General features: G+C 39.5%; 2 protein-coding genes across 5 annotated transcripts in view; one reads left to right on the forward strand and one right to left on the reverse strand.

Annotated features, from left to right (window-relative positions):
• The first annotated feature begins 635 nt into the window (after positions 1-635).
• tm7sf3 (transmembrane 7 superfamily member 3) lies at positions 636-13,331 on the forward strand. Its single transcript, XM_015378414.1, has 12 exons — positions 636-931; positions 2,397-2,551; positions 6,679-6,829; positions 7,075-7,195; positions 8,331-8,502; positions 8,582-8,759; positions 8,843-8,929; positions 10,412-10,492; positions 10,574-10,726; positions 10,817-10,917; positions 12,139-12,301; positions 12,391-13,331. Exons 1-12 carry the CDS (start codon positions 835-837, stop codon positions 12,642-12,644), a joined length of 1,713 nt encoding a protein of 570 aa, XP_015233900.1. The 5' UTR covers positions 636-834; the 3' UTR covers positions 12,645-13,331.
• Positions 13,332-14,431: 1,100 nt separating this feature from the next.
• Positions 14,432-20,717, reverse strand: part of LOC107087088 (GAS2-like protein 3) — a 26,186-nt gene continuing 19,900 nt past the window's right edge. For all 4 annotated transcript variants that reach the window (XM_015378454.1, XM_015378455.1, XM_015378453.1 and 1 more), the window contains 4 exons: positions 17,714-17,777; positions 17,502-17,643; positions 16,665-16,769; positions 14,432-16,469 (listed from right to left, as the gene is read on the reverse strand). In XM_015378454.1, the coding sequence (XP_015233940.1) occupies positions 15,435-16,469; positions 16,665-16,769; positions 17,502-17,643; positions 17,714-17,777 (1,346 nt within the window). In that variant the 3' untranslated portion in view covers positions 14,432-15,434. The remainder of the gene's footprint in view (positions 16,470-16,664; positions 16,770-17,501; positions 17,644-17,713; positions 17,778-20,717) is intronic.

The following is a 20,717-nucleotide window of genomic DNA, read 5'->3' on the forward strand; positions in this document are numbered from 1 at the left end:
TTTAAACTTTTGGCAGTGTAGAAAATCGCCTCAGTTTATCATCAAATTGGTAAATTTAATGTTTATCTCAATTTTTTTTTTTTTCCCTGGAAAAAGAAATAGGTGAGCATTCTTGAAAATACATTCATAAATATTTTTTATTTATTCATATATTGTTGTTTTTCATGTCTGCTTGTTTTTATGAAAGATTCAAGAGTGATAGGGCATATTTTATTATGAGAAGAAAAGTCAGAATTCTGAAAGGAAAGTCTGAATTCTAAGAAAAAGTCTGAATTCTGAGATTAAAGTCAAAATTCCAAGAAAAAGTCAGATTTCTGAGATTAAAGTCAAAATTCTGAGAAGAAAAGTCAGAATTCTGAAAAAAAAAATCAAAATTCTAAAAAGAAAAGTCAGAATTATGAGAAGAAAAGTCAGAATTCTGAAAAGAAAGTCAGAATTCTAAGAAAAAGTCTGAATTCTGAGATTAAAGTCAAAATTCCGAGAAGACTTTTTTCCTATATTAAACTGAAATAACATTCAAAAATCATTTTACTTTTTATTTGAATTTTTCAGTGGCACTGATCCTCTGCCGTCCAGTTTACTTGGTAAAATCGCGCTTATCAAAATATCGCGAGATTAGGGGCGAGATTTGAGTCTTTCTTGAGCCAGAGCGACAGGCGCACCATAGAGAGGGAAACAAGTGGAGTTTTGTTACAGTGAGCAAACCTCAGCTGTCCAGTATGTCTCCTTTGCGGTCGGTGGGGCTAAAACACGGACGAATGCGCGGTTTCCGCTAATTTCTGGACCACTGGCAGGTTGAAAAGGCTCGCTGTCTGGTAGATAAAGCGGAGGGAAATGTCTCGCTGGATGTGGAGTCAACGTCTTCTTCTCCTCCTGCTGCTGCTGCTGCTGCTGCTGATCTCAGAGGGTGAAGTACAAGCTCAAGTGGAAAGTGAGTACAGTCACGGTTAATGTGTAATTTACCTTTTTATTTTTATTATTTAAAGACTTTTTTGTCTTCCACTGGGGGTTTTCTTATTAAGCTAGCAGGACATGTAATTGAGCTCGTGAAGAAAACCGGCCGTTGCTTAGCTAGCTAAAAAAACAAACTTTCTAAAACAGAAACTGAACAGGACAAATATAAATATGTATTTTTTTTTAAAGATACACTTTTTGGATTCCAGTAGGGGGGAAAACAGCCAAAAAAACTGCAATTAATCTGAGTAAAGTAGCACAAGTTGACATAATTTGGAGATAAAACTTAATGGAGTGTGATCCACCCATTAACAACAGAATAAACAGACTGAACATGTTTTTATGTCAGTCGTTGAGATCTGATAAAACTAAACAGCCAGAATGGATCAGTTATGACTCATTCAGCAAATCAGATTAATGCAAACCCACTGCATACAGAAAATAGAGGTTATCTTTATAAAAAAGAAAGGAAAAACTTACTAAAACATCCATAGTTTAATGATTATTCTTCTTTATAGGAGGAAGAGTTTTTAAAATTTTTCCAAAACCCTAAAGAAAAAATCCTTCTAGTGGTGTCATTGTGAGTTTCTTTGATCCAGCTTTTAATCAAATAATTTCTATGGTTATTTATGCATTAAAGTATCTAACTTTAACCTCTATCTGAAGTCTATTTTGTGCATTTATTTATTTTTACCAGGTTTTTATTGTCATTAAACTGTCACAGGGACAGAGCAGCGAAATTATCTGCATGCATTTTAACCCATCCCCCTTGGGGAGCAGTGGGCTGCCATTGTGCGGTGCCCACTGAGCAGTGTGGGTTTAAGGGTCTTACTCTGGGACCCAGAGTGGCAGGCTGTGGGACTTAAACTCAAAACCTCTGGATTCCACCCTAACCACTAGGCCGCCACTCCCCTTTATAGACTGTTTATAGATGGAAAACAGTCAGTCAACAGTTATTAAATTTTTGTATTTCAGGATTAGGATTAAGGTCTGCCTGGGAATGCAGGACTAATAAACTACATGCACATAAACTATTATTTTGTCCAATATTTACAAGAAACCTTGTGGTTTTTTATATTTAAAATTAAAAAAGGCTATCTCCAAAACAATTTTACATTTTTTTTATTTATTTTCTTTATAAAAAAAAAACATATATTCATATCTGTGGAGGTCTGCACTGTTGTTTCCTTGGTTTGATAAGTAGTTAAATTGCCAATATGTTTTGTTTGCATCCCTCATTCCCAAACATGGCACCATCTCATTGAAAATGTCACAACAAAGTAATAATAACTGTTATTTTTGGTTTGGTATCTATTGATCTGCTACTGAAGCAATGTTCTGATCCCTCTCTTGGATGCCAGCGTTGATTAAATGTGCTTTCATGTGACTGCTGGAGATGAGCCTATCGACTGATGGATTTATTTATTTTTTTGGCATCTCAGACCGTGTGACCTTCCTGCCGGGGACCTTCCAGAACATAAACGTCTCGCAGAACGAGACGGTCCAGGCGGTGGTGACCCGGATCCCTGCCGAGGTGGCCTTCATCACGCTGCAGTTCCACACGCTGCACCGCAACGCCACGCTGTCGTACACCCGGGTGAGTGGGTGGGAGAAAGAAAAGACGCAGATAAACTGGGAAATATGAAAGGGATGGTTACGTTTCCTGTAATCCAAACAGTTTGTTCCTACTAATCAGCATAATCTAATGAAATGAAAGCCCTGCTGTGTTTGCTTAAGGCTGGATGTTTGGGACTTTAGCTGTTTTTCATAGCATATTTCTTATGGTTGTCGAAGTTGGGATGGATTCAGAGAGAAACACTCATAAACGAGTTAAAAACAAAAACACTGGTTTATATTTGAGGTTCTGTCTAACGCTAAGGGGTCTGAGGACGTGTGGAAACTCGGGAACTTGACAGTGAATTTGCAGCCTTCTTTCCCGCCGTATGTCTAGGCAGTTAGTTCTGCTGCGACGTAATGAATGAAGCTTTGTGAGTCGGGTCGGCTGACCCCCTGAGAGAAGTCCCAGTCAGCTGATGAACAGTCTGACGGGTCATGAGTAGCAGACATTGCCGTCTTGGACGGGGGAGAGAGGGGAAAAAAAAAAAAGAAGGAAAAAAAAAAAGCTCCCTGTGGTCCAGGGTTTCACGCACAGGTTGGGAAAGTTTTCAGATTTCCTTCCTCTGCTGCAAAATACGGTAGAAGAAAATAAATCTGCAATCAGTAGCCTGTGCTTGGTTTTATATCGGAGCTTTAGGAAGTAAGAAACGTGCAAGAAGGACCCAAAAATAAGAGGAAGTTTAGTTCTTGAGCAAGAATGCAAAAGCATACTAGAAATTGAACTTCCTGTTTATCAATTTCCCTTTTTTTCTAGATTTGATTTATTGATGGAGTGATTTCTTTTTTTAAATTTTTATTTCAAAGAAACAAGTAAAGATAAAATTCAGCTAATTTGGAAAATGTTCTCCATATTTAATGAATAGATGCCCTCCTCTCTAAGCCACATTAGATCATTCCTACAGGCCACACCTTCTAATCTGGGTTTGTTTTTTTGTTGTATGTGTGAAACCAAAGAACACAACAAGAAAACAAAAACACAATAGTATTTTAGTTTTTTGTTTATTAACCAAAAAAAATCCAAAAAATTGAGATAAAAAAATAACAAACCATTATCTCATTTCAGATATTTATTTTTTATATTTTTGACAACTAGCCTTTTGTCTGCCAAGCATTCGTACAAAATGTAAATTGTATTTTGTTTTCTCTCACAGGAAACCTTATATTCAGCTTTATTTTTGTTTGAAGATTAAAAAAGTACAGGAAATTTGGGTCTAATCATCTTAATGGATAGTTTGCCAAAACAGTGAGTAAGCCATTTCAACCTGATCTCCATGGAAACCGTTGTTATTGTCTTCGGATGCAAACTCCCAGCTATTCATATCCAGCTTGCAAAATGTCACCGTCAGATGATGTAGCTGGGGTGGTTGAAAATGAATCTGGTTAAGCAGAATTGATGCTCCTTCAGTCCCGCAGCGAGCGTCTAACCTGCTGTTTGATTGGCGAGAAAAGATAATAATTTGTGGTCTGATTCATTGTTTTGGCTCAATAAACAAAAAGCAAACTTACTGGTGTGTTTTTGTTTTTTTAATCATGTTTGCTTAAAAAAAACACCTTCCTGAAAATACACAGACACTGAATCCTCCCAGAATCTAATCCAACAGCAGCGTTAGCTTTCTTTGCTGTCGGCGGCGTCCTGAACGACGCTGCCTTTGAGGTTTGGCCACCTGTAGCTTATGAGATCCAATTCAACCCACACAGAACCTGCGCCGTCCTGACCAAGGTTTTCATCATTAACAAAAACTAATGAAATCAGGAAACTTGGATTAAAAAACCCTAAAAATAAAAAGCAGAATTGAGAAATGTCCATAATATCAAATTATCAAATTTTAAGGTGGAAAAACACCAATTTAACTTACAGATCGTCTTCTTAACTTGCTTAAATTAAGGGCTAATCCACTGATTTTAAGATTTTCTTACTTATTTCAGATCAGTTTTTCCAGTCCATGCTTAAAGGGGTTGAATATGTGTATGCCACACTTTTCCAGCTTATGTTTTCCTACAATGATGCATCATTTGTTGTGAAATTTATGACAATAATTTCCCAATAAAGCTACAAACGTTATTGTTGTCAGCGAGGTTATTGTTGGTTACCTAAACTACTCAATTAATTAAATCTAGAATTAAAAGGTTTTGTCAACTGAAAAAAAAAATAAACATTAGACTATGCAGGAAACACAAAAAAAAACTAAATCAAACTTTAATAGGAGTTTTAGACACTATTACAAAAAATGTTGCTTTAATATGAGGTATAGTTTCAGGTTGTTGCTATAACGTTTTTTTTTGTTGTTGCTGTACCACATTGTGCCAGCAGATGGCACATCTGTAAAGGTTGTTTGAGATTCGGATTTCGTTATTTAGGATTTTAGTTCGATTTTTTTTGGTCCCCAGTATGTTAATCGTATTTCATAAGACTCACACAACTAATAAAAACAAAAACTAAAGCAAATTAAATAAATAAACTAGCTAGCAAATTCTATATATTAGTTAAAGCTAACGGAATTAAATATCTATGTCAAAACTCATATATAAAATAAAATTCATGTCAAAACAAAGTGGGAAAAAAAATGAAAATTTTGAAACTATTTAAACTTTGTGGAAAGCTCCGATGCTAGTTTTGTCACGCACTACAGTTTAAGATCTATGTTTAAACATGGCGGTAATTCCTGTCAGTTTTTTATTTTTATTTTTTAAGTATTGGTTTGTGATCTGCTTCTGAGTAATCGTATCATTTTGTGACTTTTTACTCCAGTGGACCTTCTACATCCAATTTAATAGAACTAACTTGTTGGTGGAGTTACAATGAAGCCCTGATGGAAAGGAACATTTTGTTGTTTGTTTGCAGTGAAATGATCACCGGTTTCTTTCTTTTAATGTTGCTTCACATCGATGCTGTTCAGGTGACAAACTTCCTGTTGGCTGAATAAGATGAGCACTCATTGACTGATTAAATATTGATTGGATGAACAAGAAGAAACTAAAAAGGCAAGAAACTTAAGTTTTTTCACAAAACAGCAATATGTCTGTGATTCCTTTGGATGCCAACAGAACGCACATTTTTAAGCAGATAACAGGAAGGCTGAGCTAAAAAAAGAGTGAAGCACTTTTTTTGGCATTCAACGTTTGTGGACAAACTGGATTTTTTAGAATGTATGGCCGCCTTATGGAAATCTCTGAGTTAATAGTTTCCCTTTAGGTAAAGATGGTTGAACTGTGGTTCAACAGTTCAACCATCTTTACCAACCATCTTTAGCTAGGTTAGCTGTGCTAACCTAGCTAAAGCAGGAGGCCTCATCACATGATATCACCCCTGTTTCTAGCAAAACTTCCTCTTAAACATTAAAATATGGCAATCAATATTTTATGTATTTATTTTAGGTAAAATCGAGCTAAATTTCTCTGCCGTTTATACATGATTGTTGCTTCTTTTGCATTAATCTTTTGGAGCCGCTGCCGCCAACCGTTCCCTCTCTTGTCTGTTATCATGTCTTAGTTTATTCAATCATTAACTGACCTCTTAGTTCTCATCTCAGCTGTTTTTTCATCTTGTAAAATTGTTTTATTAGCTTGAAAAGCTAAAGGTTGGGAGTAAATTTAACATTTATGGATAGCTCAGATTTAGGTGAGCAGAGCAGATTTTCATTTTAAACGAATTTGATTAGAGGTTTTTAATGCTGCTAATTGTAGCTGGTAGAGGAAAATGAGAATTAGATGAAACGGGAACAGTTCAAACAGAAATAGACAATCAGAACTGTCTTAAAACAAACCACTGGACTTTGTTTTCCAAGTTTGAAGATGTTTCGCTTCCCTTCCAGAAAGTGTTCTCAATTCAATATGTCTGGAGTAGCGTTGAGTTTTAGGTTTTATAGAATAGCCCAAACAAAAGCCTTGTTATGGCTTAGAGAGCAGGCAAATTGAACCGAAAAACAGGTCCACCCGTTAGTAATGGGGGGTTGTTAAGGTCGTTGTTGGTCTGGCTTACAGGAGCAATGTTCTGACCACCTGCATGGCGATGGGGTTGCTGCGTTGCGTTATAGGTTAGAACTGCTGCCTTTTGATTTAAGCTTCTGCTTTGCATCAATAAATCATTGAGGTCCATCTGTTTGGTAGGTTCCAGATCCGAGTCGCTCTCTGACAGCAGTGGACTCTGGGCTCCTGTCGGCTCTACAGAATGGCCAAACGTCGCTCTCCTTGTTCCTGTCTTCTCCTAATGAGGAAACCGTCCCAGGGACCGGAGTCATCCTCTCTTACTCAAGCGCGGGTAAAAAAACAACACAAAGAAGAAAACACAGAAGTTCTCACTAAAACACCAGCGTACCTCTATTCAGCCTCGTCTGAGGAGTAGGAAATGAGGAAGTTGCGCACTATCAGTCACAAAGCGTGTTACTGCAAAAGGTTTCACCACAAAGTGAGAAAATCATGCAGAGGAAGAGCGACTGGCTGCACTGATTGTGCGGCGCTCTCTTCATACCCTCCATCCCTTCTGATTCCTTGGTGTTTTTCCAGAACCGGTACCTGGAGCGTGCAACATTGAGTTCAGCCTTGACGTGGATCCGAACCTCTACATCCGCTACAATCTGTACGAGACCACCATCCGCTTCGCACCGGCAAATTTAGGATATGAGAGGTAAGGCGCTGCGGCGTTTGCTTTGCTTCCTCTTCCTGTCACCAGGAAACAAACTTAAGGACAACAACAAACAAACTGTCTCTAGATAAGAGATTTTTCACATTTGATAACAAAAAAAAAAAAAAACAGTAGTGCATAATTGTGAAAATATTTTAAAAACAGGAAAGATGGATAACTGAGAGGTAGCAGCAGTTTGAGCTCAATATATTTAACTCTGCGATCTGAAGCAGGGAAAGTTTGTATGGAGTGAATTTCGTCACATTGTTGCAAACAGAAGAGTACATTTATAAATGGAGCAAATGCAACACAGAAATAAAACTTTGAAAGAGCATTTTAATCAAAAGATCTTGAGATTAAATTAGCAGTTTTCTTGTATTTTTTAAATTCATTTTTCATGTTTAATCTTGGAAAAAAAAAAACAGGGTTTCTTTTTTACAGATTTTTATAAATAAAAAGAATTGAGAAAAATAAAAAATAAAACATAAATATGTGAAAACATTTAAAAAAGGACAGAAAAAAAAATATAAAATTTGTAAGAACAATAAAAAAATAATAAAAATAAAGCTGTAAAAAAACAAAAAAGAAAGTAATGAAAATAAAATCTTTAAAAACGACAACAAAAATATTAAAGTTTGAAAAAACTAAAATGGAGAAAACGGTAAAGATAAAAACTTTATTTTGATTGGAAGTTTTCCTGCTTCATTTGTGGGTTGTATTTCTTTCTCATTTCTATTCACAAAATGTCATCTTTGCTTGCAACAATCATGAAACAAAATTCTCTCCATAAGTTTATCAATGTTGATCTTTCAGAAAAGTTCTGCCAATTTTTTGTGTTTTTTTTTTTTCTACCAACATTCTGTTGAGAGTTGCTCTGAGGTTTAACATCCTGCTGATGCAGAAACCAAAGCAGAGCTTCATACCAGCTCTTTATCACAGCTCACATCAGTTACTGAACCAAGTAAACAAGCTTGTCCTGCCTGACGAATGAGAACATGTCAGTTGTTGTTTACGATGCATGTGACGCACCAACAGTAGAGCGAACCGTTCGGGTTCATCGGGGCTGGTATCTAAAGGATGTTTTCTGTTTATGAAGCAGCGACCGCCACAAACCGCTCCCTGTTTCGTTCTCTCTTAGAGGCCAATCTCCTCCAGCCTGCGATACGTCCACAGGAAGCAGCACGCGCTGGCGGCTGCTCTACGACGTCTACCAGTACTTCCTGCCTGAGAACGACCTGTCAGAGAGCAGCCTGTTCGCCGGGTTCCAGGCCGTCGCCGACATGCGAGGCATGATGGCGAGCGGTAGACTGGTAAAAACCTAGAGCATGATGGGTAAGCGTCCTGATGGGCACTCTAATTGACGGCATCTCTCGCTGTGTCGGCCGTAAGGTCACCACGTTAAAGTCCACGGATAAGACCAGCATGGTGTTCAGCTCCATCCCCGGTCAGGGCGTCATCTACTCCGTCATCGTCAGAGACCCGGCGCTGAACACCTCCGCCTCCTACGTTCCCGCCCACACCTACGCCTGCAGCTTCGCTTCCACTCTGGATGGCTGTCAGACGCTCGGTTAGCTTCTCCTCCCTGCTAATTCAATCACGATAACTTTATCCTATCTTTGAGTTTTAACTCCAGATATGAACATGTTGCAGGAAAAATATCGACCAAGGTCTTCTTCACCATCGCCGGCTTGGCGGGCCTGTTTGTCTGCTTCTTTGGCCATCGATTCTTCAAATGTGGTGAGTGCTCTGACCTCGCTGCTTTTGAACCCGCTGATCTATTTTCATCTCCTGGTGCAAGAGTTCAAGGTTTAACTCACTTTGCGAGTTACATGGGAAAAAAGACGATCTAATCCATCATCAGGGTCAGTTCGGTCTCCCACGGTTGTTTTCTATCAACAGAGACCCCATACAAACTAGGAACATTTCTGCTCACAAATTGTTTCCTTTTGCTGTAAAGAAAGCTTCAATAACTCCTGTAATGAAAAACAATAGGAAGAAGAAATACGAGAAGTTTCCTTTAAATTGTCTTAATATGCAAAGTTCAGTTTTGCATTTAGGTCTCTTCTGCTTCTAGAAACAACAATATATTTTTTTATTGAAATGAAATGCATACAAATGATTTGACATTGAACTACAGCTGAAATGACACAGACAGCTAGCATTTAGCATGGCGCTAATTTGAATTGAAGATCCAATAGGGATGCTACTGTTTTTGGCATTTTATTTTTTTCCAAAATAGTAACTGCTTAAAAAAATGACCTCATGCTACGAAAGACGATAGAAAGAATGAATATGTGGAAATGTTCCCTTTAAAGGGGATTTATTGGCCAAAAGTACGATCTTGTATTTGGGTCTCCACTGCTTCTAGAAACAGTGCAAGTATTTAAAAATATATATAGAAAAATGAATCACATACATTTATCACTGAATGAAAGCTGAAAAAAAATATTATTTAGCATAATGCTAATTTGTATTGAAAATCCCTTCGGGAAGATACCGCTATTAGCGTTTTTTCTCCTTCTGAAATTAAAAACTAGCAAAAAGTAACACATTTCTATAACTGGAAAAACTTTCTGCTCACAAGTCATTGAATTTCTGCTATATATATATATATATATATATATATATATATATATATATATATATATATATATATATATATATATATATATACCGGTAAAACATTTGGACAACTAGCAGTTAGCATGAGGCTAATTTGCACTGAAAATCCAATAGGGATGCTACCGCTATTATCATCTTTTTTTTTTTTTTTTACAAGATTCTTCCAACCTAAAACAATTAGAACATGTAGAAGTATTTTATTAAACAGTTTTATAAAATTATAAAACACAAATGTTTCTGAGAGGATTTAAAAGGACTGGAACTTTCTACGGTGGCCCATTAGAAATAATATTTACTATCCATACAGAAAGGTCTCGCTTGTTTTTCAGGAGGCTCTGTTTATTCAGGCTCTGCTTCTGTATTCAGACATTTTAAGGTGTATAAATGATGACATTGAGTCGGAGGTGCGTTCAGGTACAGATTGTTTGGATAAAAGTGTCATGTTTCATTCTGGGACGGATAAGGAGGAAAAATCTTATTCGAGTGATTTTGTGCAACAAAAATTAGACACCTATACAATAAGGAAAGATTTAAAATGAAGCACGGTAGGTTCCCGTTATTTAATGTTTAATAACTTTGTTCTCTTCCTGCATCCAGAGCTGTTCTGCATGGGATTCAGCTTTGCGGCGTTCTTCTTCTTTGTCCTCATCACAAGGACCACACAGCTGGACTACGATGGTAAGACGCCCTCCTCCCCTCCGTCCTGTCTTCATGTGTCCATACGCTGACCGGAGCTGTGGGCGGTGTGTCTCCCTGCAGTCCGCCTTGCAGTGTCTGCTGTAGTGGGCGTGGTGGGCGGCGGCCTCCTGGTGATGAGCTGGTGGCGGTTCGGCTCAGTCATGGCCTGCGTGGTCGTGGTCGGCCTGATGCTGGGCTTCCTCGTCGCCTCCATTGTCCTTTTCACTCCTCTGGGTATGTGTGTCTGTTGACGGGAGGGTCTGTATGTTCTCCACTTCCTTAAAGTGTTTTTGTCTTTGAATCTGTGTTTCTGTTTTCTCACAGGAGACCTGGATGTCTTCAGGAACTCAGACGTGGTTTTCTGGGTGACTTTCTGCTGCATCATGGTCACGTTTCCGCTCGTCTTTGTGCGGTGGCCCAGAGAGGTAACAGATTTCACACTTTCTGCTCTGATTGAAGAGACTGCGGTTTAACCCCCACCCCACCCCCATGTGGTCGCTGAATGAACCTCAGGTGTTGCAGCTGACCTGAAAAACAACTCATCAGTGACCTATCATGCTGTGGCGGTGCCATTTGTAATCAACCACAGAGTTACTGGGTATCCCTGATGAGAGGAAAACCCAATGTATGGATATTTCTGTTAGAATAAAAAGAAAAAAGAAGATTTTTTTTTTTTTTTTACGCATTTTATTATATGACGCCTTCTTAAAGTGTTCGGGGTTTGAATACTTTTACAAGCCACTGCATGCCTTCAATTCCCTTACTGTTTTGTGTTTTTAGAAATAATTCACTAACTATATATGTGCCGTGCTGCCACCTGGTGGTGAGGAAGCAGACAGAAATTTTTAAATCAGAAATATGGAAGCAACTTTATTCAATTTTTTTTGCAAATAATATTTGAAAAAATATAAAATATTTTTTTTGGAAAAAAAGGTTTGAAAAAAAAGGTTGACTATTTTCTCATATATTTCCTTTTTTTCAGGAAAAAAATATATTTTTAATTAGAAGTTTTATCTTTTTTTAAATATTTTAATTAATGTAAAATCTGTTTTTCAGGTCATCCATACAGACCATTAGAAATTCAATTTCATTTAGATATTTCTTTGACTTTTATGAAATAAAAAACAGGCTGCTGACAAAACAGGCAAACAAATAAAATCACAAAGTAATTATGTAAAACTTTTACCTCCATAAATGCTGAAAGCGGGATGGAAAACACACCACCAAGCTCCAGCCCCTCAGAATGTGTTCACTATATTCAAAACAAAGAGGTCCAGACAGTCTCCACCTATTAATACTGTCCCATAAACAAATGATTAGAAAATAATCACTGTTACCACAATAACGCTGCATCTTTGCTCATCAGAAGTGAAAAGAAATAATTTATTAAAAACTGTAAAAAAAAAAGAAAAAAAAAGTAATTTAAAACAGCAAAGTTACTCTTATTACCTCTTTTTTTATTAAAATGTTTTAAAGACATTTCTGTATTTTTTTTTATTTTTTTTATATATTTCGATTTACAAACTTGTTCTTTGCTTCCAATAATAATGGAACAAAACTCACTCCATACTGATTGTTTTCTTAATCTTCTATTTAAGCTGAATTAGTTGCTGGATCTGAATTCTAAAAATAAAAATGTGTTTCAGGGGAACATCACCACATGCGGGATCGTGGGGGCGTACGCCGTCATCCTGGCTGTCAACGCCTACATCTATACCAGCCTGTCCTACATCACCCTCAACATCCTGAAACGTTTCCTCAACAGCAACTTTAGCGCCGTTTTCACAGACGTACCGTTCCAAATCATCGGTGAGTCGCCAGCTCCTCCGATCGCTGCGCGGTGAAAATATCTGGGTCTGTTTTTGTTTTTTCTTAATTTCCCCCTCCTCTGGCTGCAGACTACGCCCTGATCACGGTGTGGGTGGTGCTCGGCGTGTGCGGCGTGGTCCTGCAGCTGTACCGGGAGCGCTCCAGGCCGTTCTTCCCGCCCAGCCCGTACCTCATGTGGCTGCAGGAGCGCGAGCGCCGTAAAACCAACGTGCTGGACCCGAGCCACCACGTCCCCTCGCTGCCTGGGCGCCTGCTGGAGCGGGCGCGGCAGCTGGTCAGGCGGCGGGAACCGGCGGGGGAGCACACGCCGCTGCTGCTGTGAAAACCGGCGGAACACTTCCATCGCTTTGATTAACCCCGATGCAGGAAGGAGGACGCATCAGCTGCACTAAAATCCTCAACCACTACCTTCTTCTTCTGCTTTTTAAATCAGCGGAGCGGATCTTAGCTTCAGACTTTTTAACCTCCAGATTTTGCACAATGTGATGCGGGATTTCCCTCATTATCTCCTAAAGGCTTCAGATCAAAGAAAACCCAACAGATAGAAGCAGTGTCCTCCTATGAGGGGTTCAGCCTACTTCGTGTTGCCAAACAGGTTCTCTTGAAGTTATTATTCCTGCAGGCCTGTTGGTCTGAAATGTTATTTATCAGTAATATTTCCATTTAAGTATTAAATGATAGTTTGATCTGAAGCGTTTGAGGAACCCTCATGATCACAGCAGGGCGTTGCCATGACGTTTCTCAGGGTTTAGAGCACAACTTTTAGACTACTGATGAAAACTTTGGATTTTCTGAAGCAATCACATTTAGTTCTTTTAAAGTCAAACTTTTGCCATGTAAGATTAGCCTATTTGTATTTTAATGTATTGATATTTAATGTCTTCAGTTTCCTGCCGTGATGTAACTGCAATGCCAAATAGTGACATTAAGTTAATTTTGACTGTATAGTGATCTGTTTCCTGTATAATCCTGAATGTGCCTTCAGTTTTAATAAATTGCTATCAATGGGTGTTTTTCCTTCCAACTAATTTTCCTGTTAAACCAAAGGAGAGAGATTGGAAAACTTTGCGTCTCATCTTAGATTTTTTTTATGGAGTCTTGGATGTTTTCCACCCGCACGTCCCTCCTTAACCCAGATGAACAGAGGAGTTTGTCTCGTAGGACATTTGATCCACCTCCTGACGGCCTCATTAGCTTTAACACGGTTCCATTTCTGCACCATTTGTTCAATAACATGTTTTGATCCTTTAACCGTGGCTTTGAATAAAGGATGCAAATCGATAATCTTTTATTAGCCGTGTAATTTGATGACCCCAAATCTCTGCATCTGATTGGTCGATCCGACCCTCGTGGTGATTCCTTCCCAAGAAGCACATTTTGCTGAACAGCCGAGTTCTGAAAATCAGACAAATATTTCTGTGTGACGCTTTTACAGGATTATGTTTTGGTTTTAATTCCACTTTGGGGAAGAATGCTTATCCTTTTGCATTTATCTGTTTGGAAAGAACAGGGAGGCCTTCAGAAATCTAAAGCCCACTAAAAGTCATCAAGTGAACCATGATGAACAGAGGAAGAAACAGTCCATTTTATTTTCAATTAGAAGGAAGTAAATATTTGAAACGTTAGTAGCCACTTTATAAACTCTTTATGGTTCAAAAGACTTCCCTTCAGTCTTTAAGGGATTTGATTCCTAATTATGATTAGATATTTGGTTCCAGGTGAAAAAAGTCGACAAGCTGAATCAAAACAGAAGAGAATCTGCAGGAGTTAGAAAAGAGCACAGAAGCAACAGCATTGGTTCATGTTAATGAATATGTTCACATGAAACAGATTTTATGTGTGTTTTAATAATAAAACTACTCATATGATGATGCATGTGCCCTATTGGTTCTCATTCTCACTGCTGTTCCTGATGTAGTTCTTCATTGCTACCACAAGAGGTCAGTAAAGCACCAACAATTCAAACATTCATTTAAAGATCAAACTGTCCAGCTTATTAACCAGCATTTCTGGTTATTTTGCTTCGTTCATGTCCATTTTTCCCCACATAAATGTCAAGATGACCGGTTCTTAGGAAGGAAACAAAGTCAGTGAATCTTTAAAACATTTATTAAATCAGATAAAACATTCAAATATTTCTATAAAGTGCACAGAATCAAAGCTTGTTTGTATAAACAACTACACAGATATCACAACATAAAAAACTAGAACTTTAGATCACAAAATTAGAAACAACACCACAAAGAATATGACAGATTCTGGTTTAAATGCAGGTTTTCAGTGTTACGGAGTTTAAATTAAATAAAAAGGCATCTGATCAGTAGTTACTCCAAAACCAAACCATCTTCCACGTGTTTTGTACGAACTAGGGCTGAGCAATTAACTGCATTTGCAATATAATCACAATTTTTAAATCACAGAGGCACCCAATTCTAATTACACTATATTTAACAAGAGTAAGACACTAAAATCCTCCCTCAAGCTCTTAAGGTGGCAGTAAAATGCTTAAAGTGTGTTTGTTGCCACACAGAGATTATTATAGAGAGAGAGATCCATGCATGGGAGTACTGTAGAAGTAAAGACTTTTTTACACCAAGGTTACAGTAAAGTCCAGCAACGCTAGACTCTGGGGAAGCAAGGTTTTAAAAACTGAAAGCCTGGGATTAAACATCTACAAGCTTACGGTTAGTGCAAAGGAATATCGAAAAGAAAAATCGCAATTCTGGTTAAAAATAATCGTAATTGAGTTTTTTGCAAAATTGTACAGCCCTAGTACGAATGAAGTCACCTTCTGCCTGATATGTTCTGCAGTCATTTGGAAACAGGGAGATTGATGAAGGCACATGAGGAAGAGGAGGCTGCAGGGACGTAGTGCTTCTTCACAGAGCAGCCAGGAATCCCCCCCCCCCACCTTAAATATTTGACATCATCTCAAGGCACTTTAAACAAAAGACTTTGACATGATTTTTCTGTAAAAACTAAGTTAAAAATGTAAAAATTGTGCAAGTTGGAGTTTTATTCGTTTTAATAGAAAACGTATTTGACCCATTAAGATGTAAATAAAAAAAAACCCAGACTATTAAATAACGAAAACAAACAAAGACAGTTGACGTTAATTACTCATTTCAAAGTATGGATCCTCTCTCCTGATCTTTCTGCCCACTGGGAGCGGCGTGGATCTGGTGGCGGCAGCTTTGCCCTTTGGTCCCGCTGCCTTGTTCGTGTCCTTCATATTTGCCCTGTTGCTGGTGGGTGTCAGGGCGGGGGGAGCAGTTCTAGAGCTGGGGGACTCCTGGGCTCCTTTCCTCGGCTCCGGCGCCGCCCTCGCTTTCCTGGTTGTTTGGAGACGGAGGCGCGATGCGGGGGAGCCGGGGCGCCTCTGCGCGAGCCGGGAGCACTGATTAAAGCCGGACGGAGGCAGAGCATCTTTGGAGGGCGCGTTGGGGCGGGGCGTGGGGGTGGAGGGTTTGGGGCACTTGGAGGAGGGCTCTGGGCAGACGGGGCTCCTGGGGAGGTTTAGATTCGGGGTGCCACGCTGAACCGGTCCGTCCCTTGGCCGCCTGGAGGATTTGCATATGGGGGAGGGGGCTTTAGGGGCGGCCAGAGGGAGATCGGTGGGCTTCCTGGAGGAGGGGGCTTTCGGGAGGTTCTTCCTGGGTATGGCAGAAGCTTTCCTCGGCAGGTTGGGGGTGCGGGCGGGGGAGGGGGTGCTTGAGTGACATGTGGGCTTACTGGTCGCCTCTGATGAAGAGCAGGAGGACGATGAGGAGGAGGAGGGGGTTTTCGGGAGGTTCTTCCTGGGCATTGCATTACCTTTCCTTGACAGGGTGGGGGTGCATGAGGGGGAGGGGGTGGATGAGTGACACGTGGGCTTACTGGTCGACCCTGAGGAAGAGCAGGAGGATGACGAAGAGGAGGAGGAGACCAGGTCGTCGATTTCGGCGAGAGGGTCCATTTCAGGAGAAGGGGGCAGCGGCGTGTTGTCATGGTGACCCCCCAAACCAGGCGGCCCTTTCTGGAAGGTCAGGATCTTCTGCTCTAGCGTGGTGAACTGCAGCACCCGCAGAGGGTCGTGCTTCATCAGGAAGCCCCTCAGGGTGTCCCAGCCCCCGCCCACGCGCACCATCACGTGTTTCCCACGCAGCATCTGAGGAGCAAACGTTTCCACGGCGTCAGCCAATAGGGACACACTTTCATTTTAGCCATAAATAGCAGCAGATGCAGATTAACCCGCCTGCACTCAGGCGTGTGCCCCCAACAGCAGCGTCATCATGATGTAATCACCATCCGCCGCCGTTGGCTAACGAGCTTACGCACGACCAGGCACATCGAAGATACTCACTCTGATGAAGATGGTCTTATCGCCCAGCCGGTAGCGTCCTTCAGACAGATACTCCAGAGAGAACTTGTTGGAGCAGCTGCATGGTGGGTCGTCCCCGCCGTGCTCCTAGAGGACAGGGGGAAACAGACCATCAGTTTAAGGTTGCCATGGAGCGCAGCAGCTCCTCCAGAGTTGCTCTCCAGAGGTTTGTTCCAACATTACAAGCAAAGGACTTGTTTTGTAAATGGAAAAAAAAAATGAAATCTAGAATATTTGAAAAACTTTTTATTTCATATTATTAAATATTTCTTTTTCAGGTTGAGGCTTGACAAATTTATTTTTCAAAATATGTTAAAAAAGATTTAATTCCCTTTATTTCAACAATCGCTTTCGGCTAATAAAAAACGTCATGTCGAAGTCCAGGAGACTAATGGAAATTCTTTTTCTTTCCTCATTTCAAAAGGAAAGGAATTCCCTCCATATTTCGGCTGCTTCCAGGAGGGACGCCTCCTTCCCGGACCAATCAGCTGAGCTGATTTGTTTCACATTAAAGGTTAAAAAGTGGAATATTGAGCTTTCAGTGGAAAGAAAAACGTTTATGTCATCAGAATCCAAAGTGATTCTGGGTATTTTTAGGAAAACTGACCCGATGTTCTGAACCAGACCTCATAAACCCTTCAAACATTTTGACCAAAGAATGTCTGCGTCCACATGTGTGATCTGCAGCCGTCGGCGGCACGTGTGACCCAGTAGGGAAATCACATGTTAGCTGTGATGCGTCAGTGAAGCGGGAAGATTTCAGCTTCATCTTTAAGCGGGCCTCGCATCAGCTGTACACCTTCAGGGGAGCAGACTGACCTCGGCATGGTAGAGGGCGCCATGCTGGCAGCACACGCTGAAGGTTTGCACGGCAGGAGGGCGTTCTCCTGCCATCAGCAGACTTTCCTCCAGCTCAATCTCCTTCTCCAGCTTCACCAACGCCGGCGGCTCCACGCCGTATCTGAGACAGAGTCAGGAAGGTCAGGATGGCATCAAAACCAAGTCAGAGGACTCAGTCGTTGGGGGCTTACTTTGAGACGATGCGTCCGATCTCCAGCAGGCAGAGACACACCTGCCGAGGCTCCTTGTGCAGCACTAGAGCAGAGGAAACAAACAGGAACGTTAGAGCGGCCCATCCTTAAATGCCCCAACTGGGTTTTAGAGTTTAATCAACTTTAATGAAGTGATCCTTCATGGATCCCTTTAAGCCACTCCGTAGTACAGCTTAAACCTACTCTGCTCCTCAGGTCGCCGTAGCCGACCGCTCAAAGATCCCTTCTACTCCATTTTATCCCATAAGCTCCTCATTCTGTCCAACTGGGACAAATCTGGCCGTACTTTAAGTAAACAAAGACCACTTGATCCGTCACAGTTGGTCATGATGCCGAAAATTAAACCAACAAAAATCCAATTTGTGTTTTTATACACAAAAACCTCCTCCTCCCATAGGATGATGCTGCCAGCGCCATGTTTCATAGCAGCGTAGGCAAACAGCTTATCTAAAACATCACAACCCGTTAATGTTTTAACAAATATTAAAGATTTAAAGTATTTTTTTTCTTCAGTTTTTTTATTGAATGACTTAAGGTAGCAGAAATGTTTTGTTTTGTTGTATTGATTGTAGTTTTCTGGCTGATCTTTAAAAAAAAAAAGCCATACCTGCCGATTTTGACAGGTTTTTTTGTTGCAGTTTTTTTTTTTAAGTAGGTTTCCTGATTTCCTCACAATAAATATTTTCAGTGTTTTAATCTTATTTTTACATTAGACGATTAGGGCCACTGGAATATTTTCTATTTATTTTTTAGTTTGAATGGGGAAAAAAAAGTCAGAATTCTGACTTATCCCATATTTAACTAAAAACAGGCCTTTTTTTCCCGTGGCCCTAAACCTTTTCCATATATCTTGGTTTAAAGGTAAAAACAAAATAACTTTTTTCATGTTTTTTTCTTAACTGGACGAAATGATGCTCCAATAAAAATGAAAAGTTTAGCAGATTGACAGCAGCATCTTTGCACCTTTTTCTTTTTATCAGGTTGGTTACAAAAACCTTTGCTACACAGTTTTCCACCGATATCACCATCCTATGGAAGAAAATATATCCAGCTCTTTTATTTTTTTAAATAAAAAATGCTATAAAAATTCAAGAAATCTTTGCGTAGATATTTAATCACAGATTTCTGTAATTCAGAAACTCAACATTTGTCCCTCCATATTTATTTGGAGCTAGAACAGAACGTCTCTCTGCAGACTCCTGCGCTGGAAGCAAAGTCTACTTTAACCTTCCCGTCTGAAATGTGCTCCACATTTTATTTAAATTCAGTTTAAAGTTTGTATTGTTTATAAACGAGGAACCGCGCAATCACATATTCCTTTCAGTCGATGGAGGCATAGAAACCGCCAGGACCACGTCTAACATATCCGATTATTGGCGATCGGCTCTAAACCCTTTTATCCAACTTCTGTAAAAGTGTCTTAGTTTGCTTAAGTTTTGTTGATTAAAAAAAAAGCTCTTTTTCCAGGAGCACTTCTTTAAACTATGCACTTTATTTACTCAACTTTCTTCAACGCTATAATCTTTATGGTTTCGTCCGGTTTTCGGCTACGCATTCAGATCACATGAATCGCAGCCATCAATGATTTGTTAAAAGGTTTCTTTTTTATTTTAATTGACATTTGTGAAACATTTCTTATGTAAGAATGGTATTGGTATCATCCAATCATTGTGGTTTAACAGGGAATTTTCCATATATCAAGGCTGAGAGGCAGAGTAGGTTTATAGGGTATAATATTGTGCAACTGTTTGACAAAAAGATTCATAGTTTTATTGGTCATTTAATTAATATGTGGTCAAAGTTTCCATAGCAGCTCAAATATTTACATTCGGATGAACGCCTAAAACAAGATAAGTTTTTTACCTAAAGGCCACTGCTGCAACAAAGCGGTTGCAAATGATCCGGATGCAAATTCTGCCTGCTGGTTCGGCATTTTTAGTGTCGAATAGGCTGAGATCAGAGAGACGTAGGAAAAAAAAACTGTAATGAAGGCCGAGAAACTAAAGAAGGTTTGTCTCATTTATGAGTTTTCCTAATATTGTTTTATTCTAGACATGAAAAAAAAAAAACACTAGAAAAAATAGAAAACCTCAAATTGAGAGTTTATCAGTGACATCTAGGATGCATTTTTTTTTCTTTCTAAGTAGCTGCAAATGTTTTGTGTGCTTAACCCTTAGTGACCTCTTCCAGACGGGACCATAAAATAAAATACGTTTTCTGAATTTGTTTTCTTGAAACCTAAATTATGGACTAAATTTTGTTCCATTATTGTTGCAAGACCATTTTTTGTAAATGGAGATTAAATACAATCAAGGAATGAAACATTTACAAAAGGAGAGTTACTTTGCCTTTTTCTCAAATGTAATTATTGAAGAAGAAAAAAAAATAAGATTTTATTTTACAGATATTTTAAATTAATTTTGTCTTTTTCAGATAGAATTTTACACATTTGATTCTTTTTATATTGCATTTTACAGAAAAATCTGTATAAAAAAAAAGAAAGAAAGAAAATACTAAGTCAGTAAAAGAAAATGGAATATACCGTATTTTCACGACTATAAGGCGCATATAAACGTGTTTTTTTCCCTCAAAATGTGCGGCGCGCCCTATGTGTGTTGTTGAGACCACCATGAGAACGTTAAAGGGGGAAGTGTGGGCGTGGATTGTGAATAAAAGAACAGGTATGTGCTTTATGCAGAACTCCTCATCTCGTCATTGAGGAGATGATGAAAGAGTGGCTGAGGGAGGTGAATGTAAAGAGACCAGGTGGTTTTTTCCACTCATCACCATCGCTGTTAATCTGTGACTCCATGGGTGCCCATCTCACAGCTGATGTGAAAAACATGGTGAAACAAATGAACGCTGTGCTTATTGCGGGAGATCTGACAAAGGAACTTCAACCGCTCGACATCGGTTTGAACCGCCGTTCAAAGTAAGGGTCTGTCCACGAGACTGCTGCTTCATTTTTGCTGCTTGTACCAGT

Source organism: Cyprinodon variegatus, unplaced genomic scaffold (genome assembly GCF_000732505.1).
Source record: "Cyprinodon variegatus isolate N-32 unplaced genomic scaffold, C_variegatus-1.0 Scaffold172, whole genome shotgun sequence".
Classification (NCBI taxonomy): domain Eukaryota; kingdom Metazoa; phylum Chordata; class Actinopteri; order Cyprinodontiformes; family Cyprinodontidae; genus Cyprinodon; species Cyprinodon variegatus.

What these genes read in the sequence shown, in the direction of transcription:
- tm7sf3 (XM_015378414.1), top strand. Translation starts at nt 835, where the DNA reads ATGTCTCGCTGGATGTGGAGTCAACGTCTTCTTCTCCTCCTGCTGCTG. An exon ending in TGATGGCGAGCGGTAGACTG is followed by an intron (nt 8,503 to 8,581) that starts GTAAAAACCTAG and finishes GTCGGCCGTAAG; the next exon opens with GTCACCACGTTAAAGTCCAC. An exon ending in CGTACCGTTCCAAATCATCG is followed by an intron (nt 12,302 to 12,390) that starts GTGAGTCGCCAG and finishes CTCTGGCTGCAG; the next exon opens with ACTACGCCCTGATCACGGTG.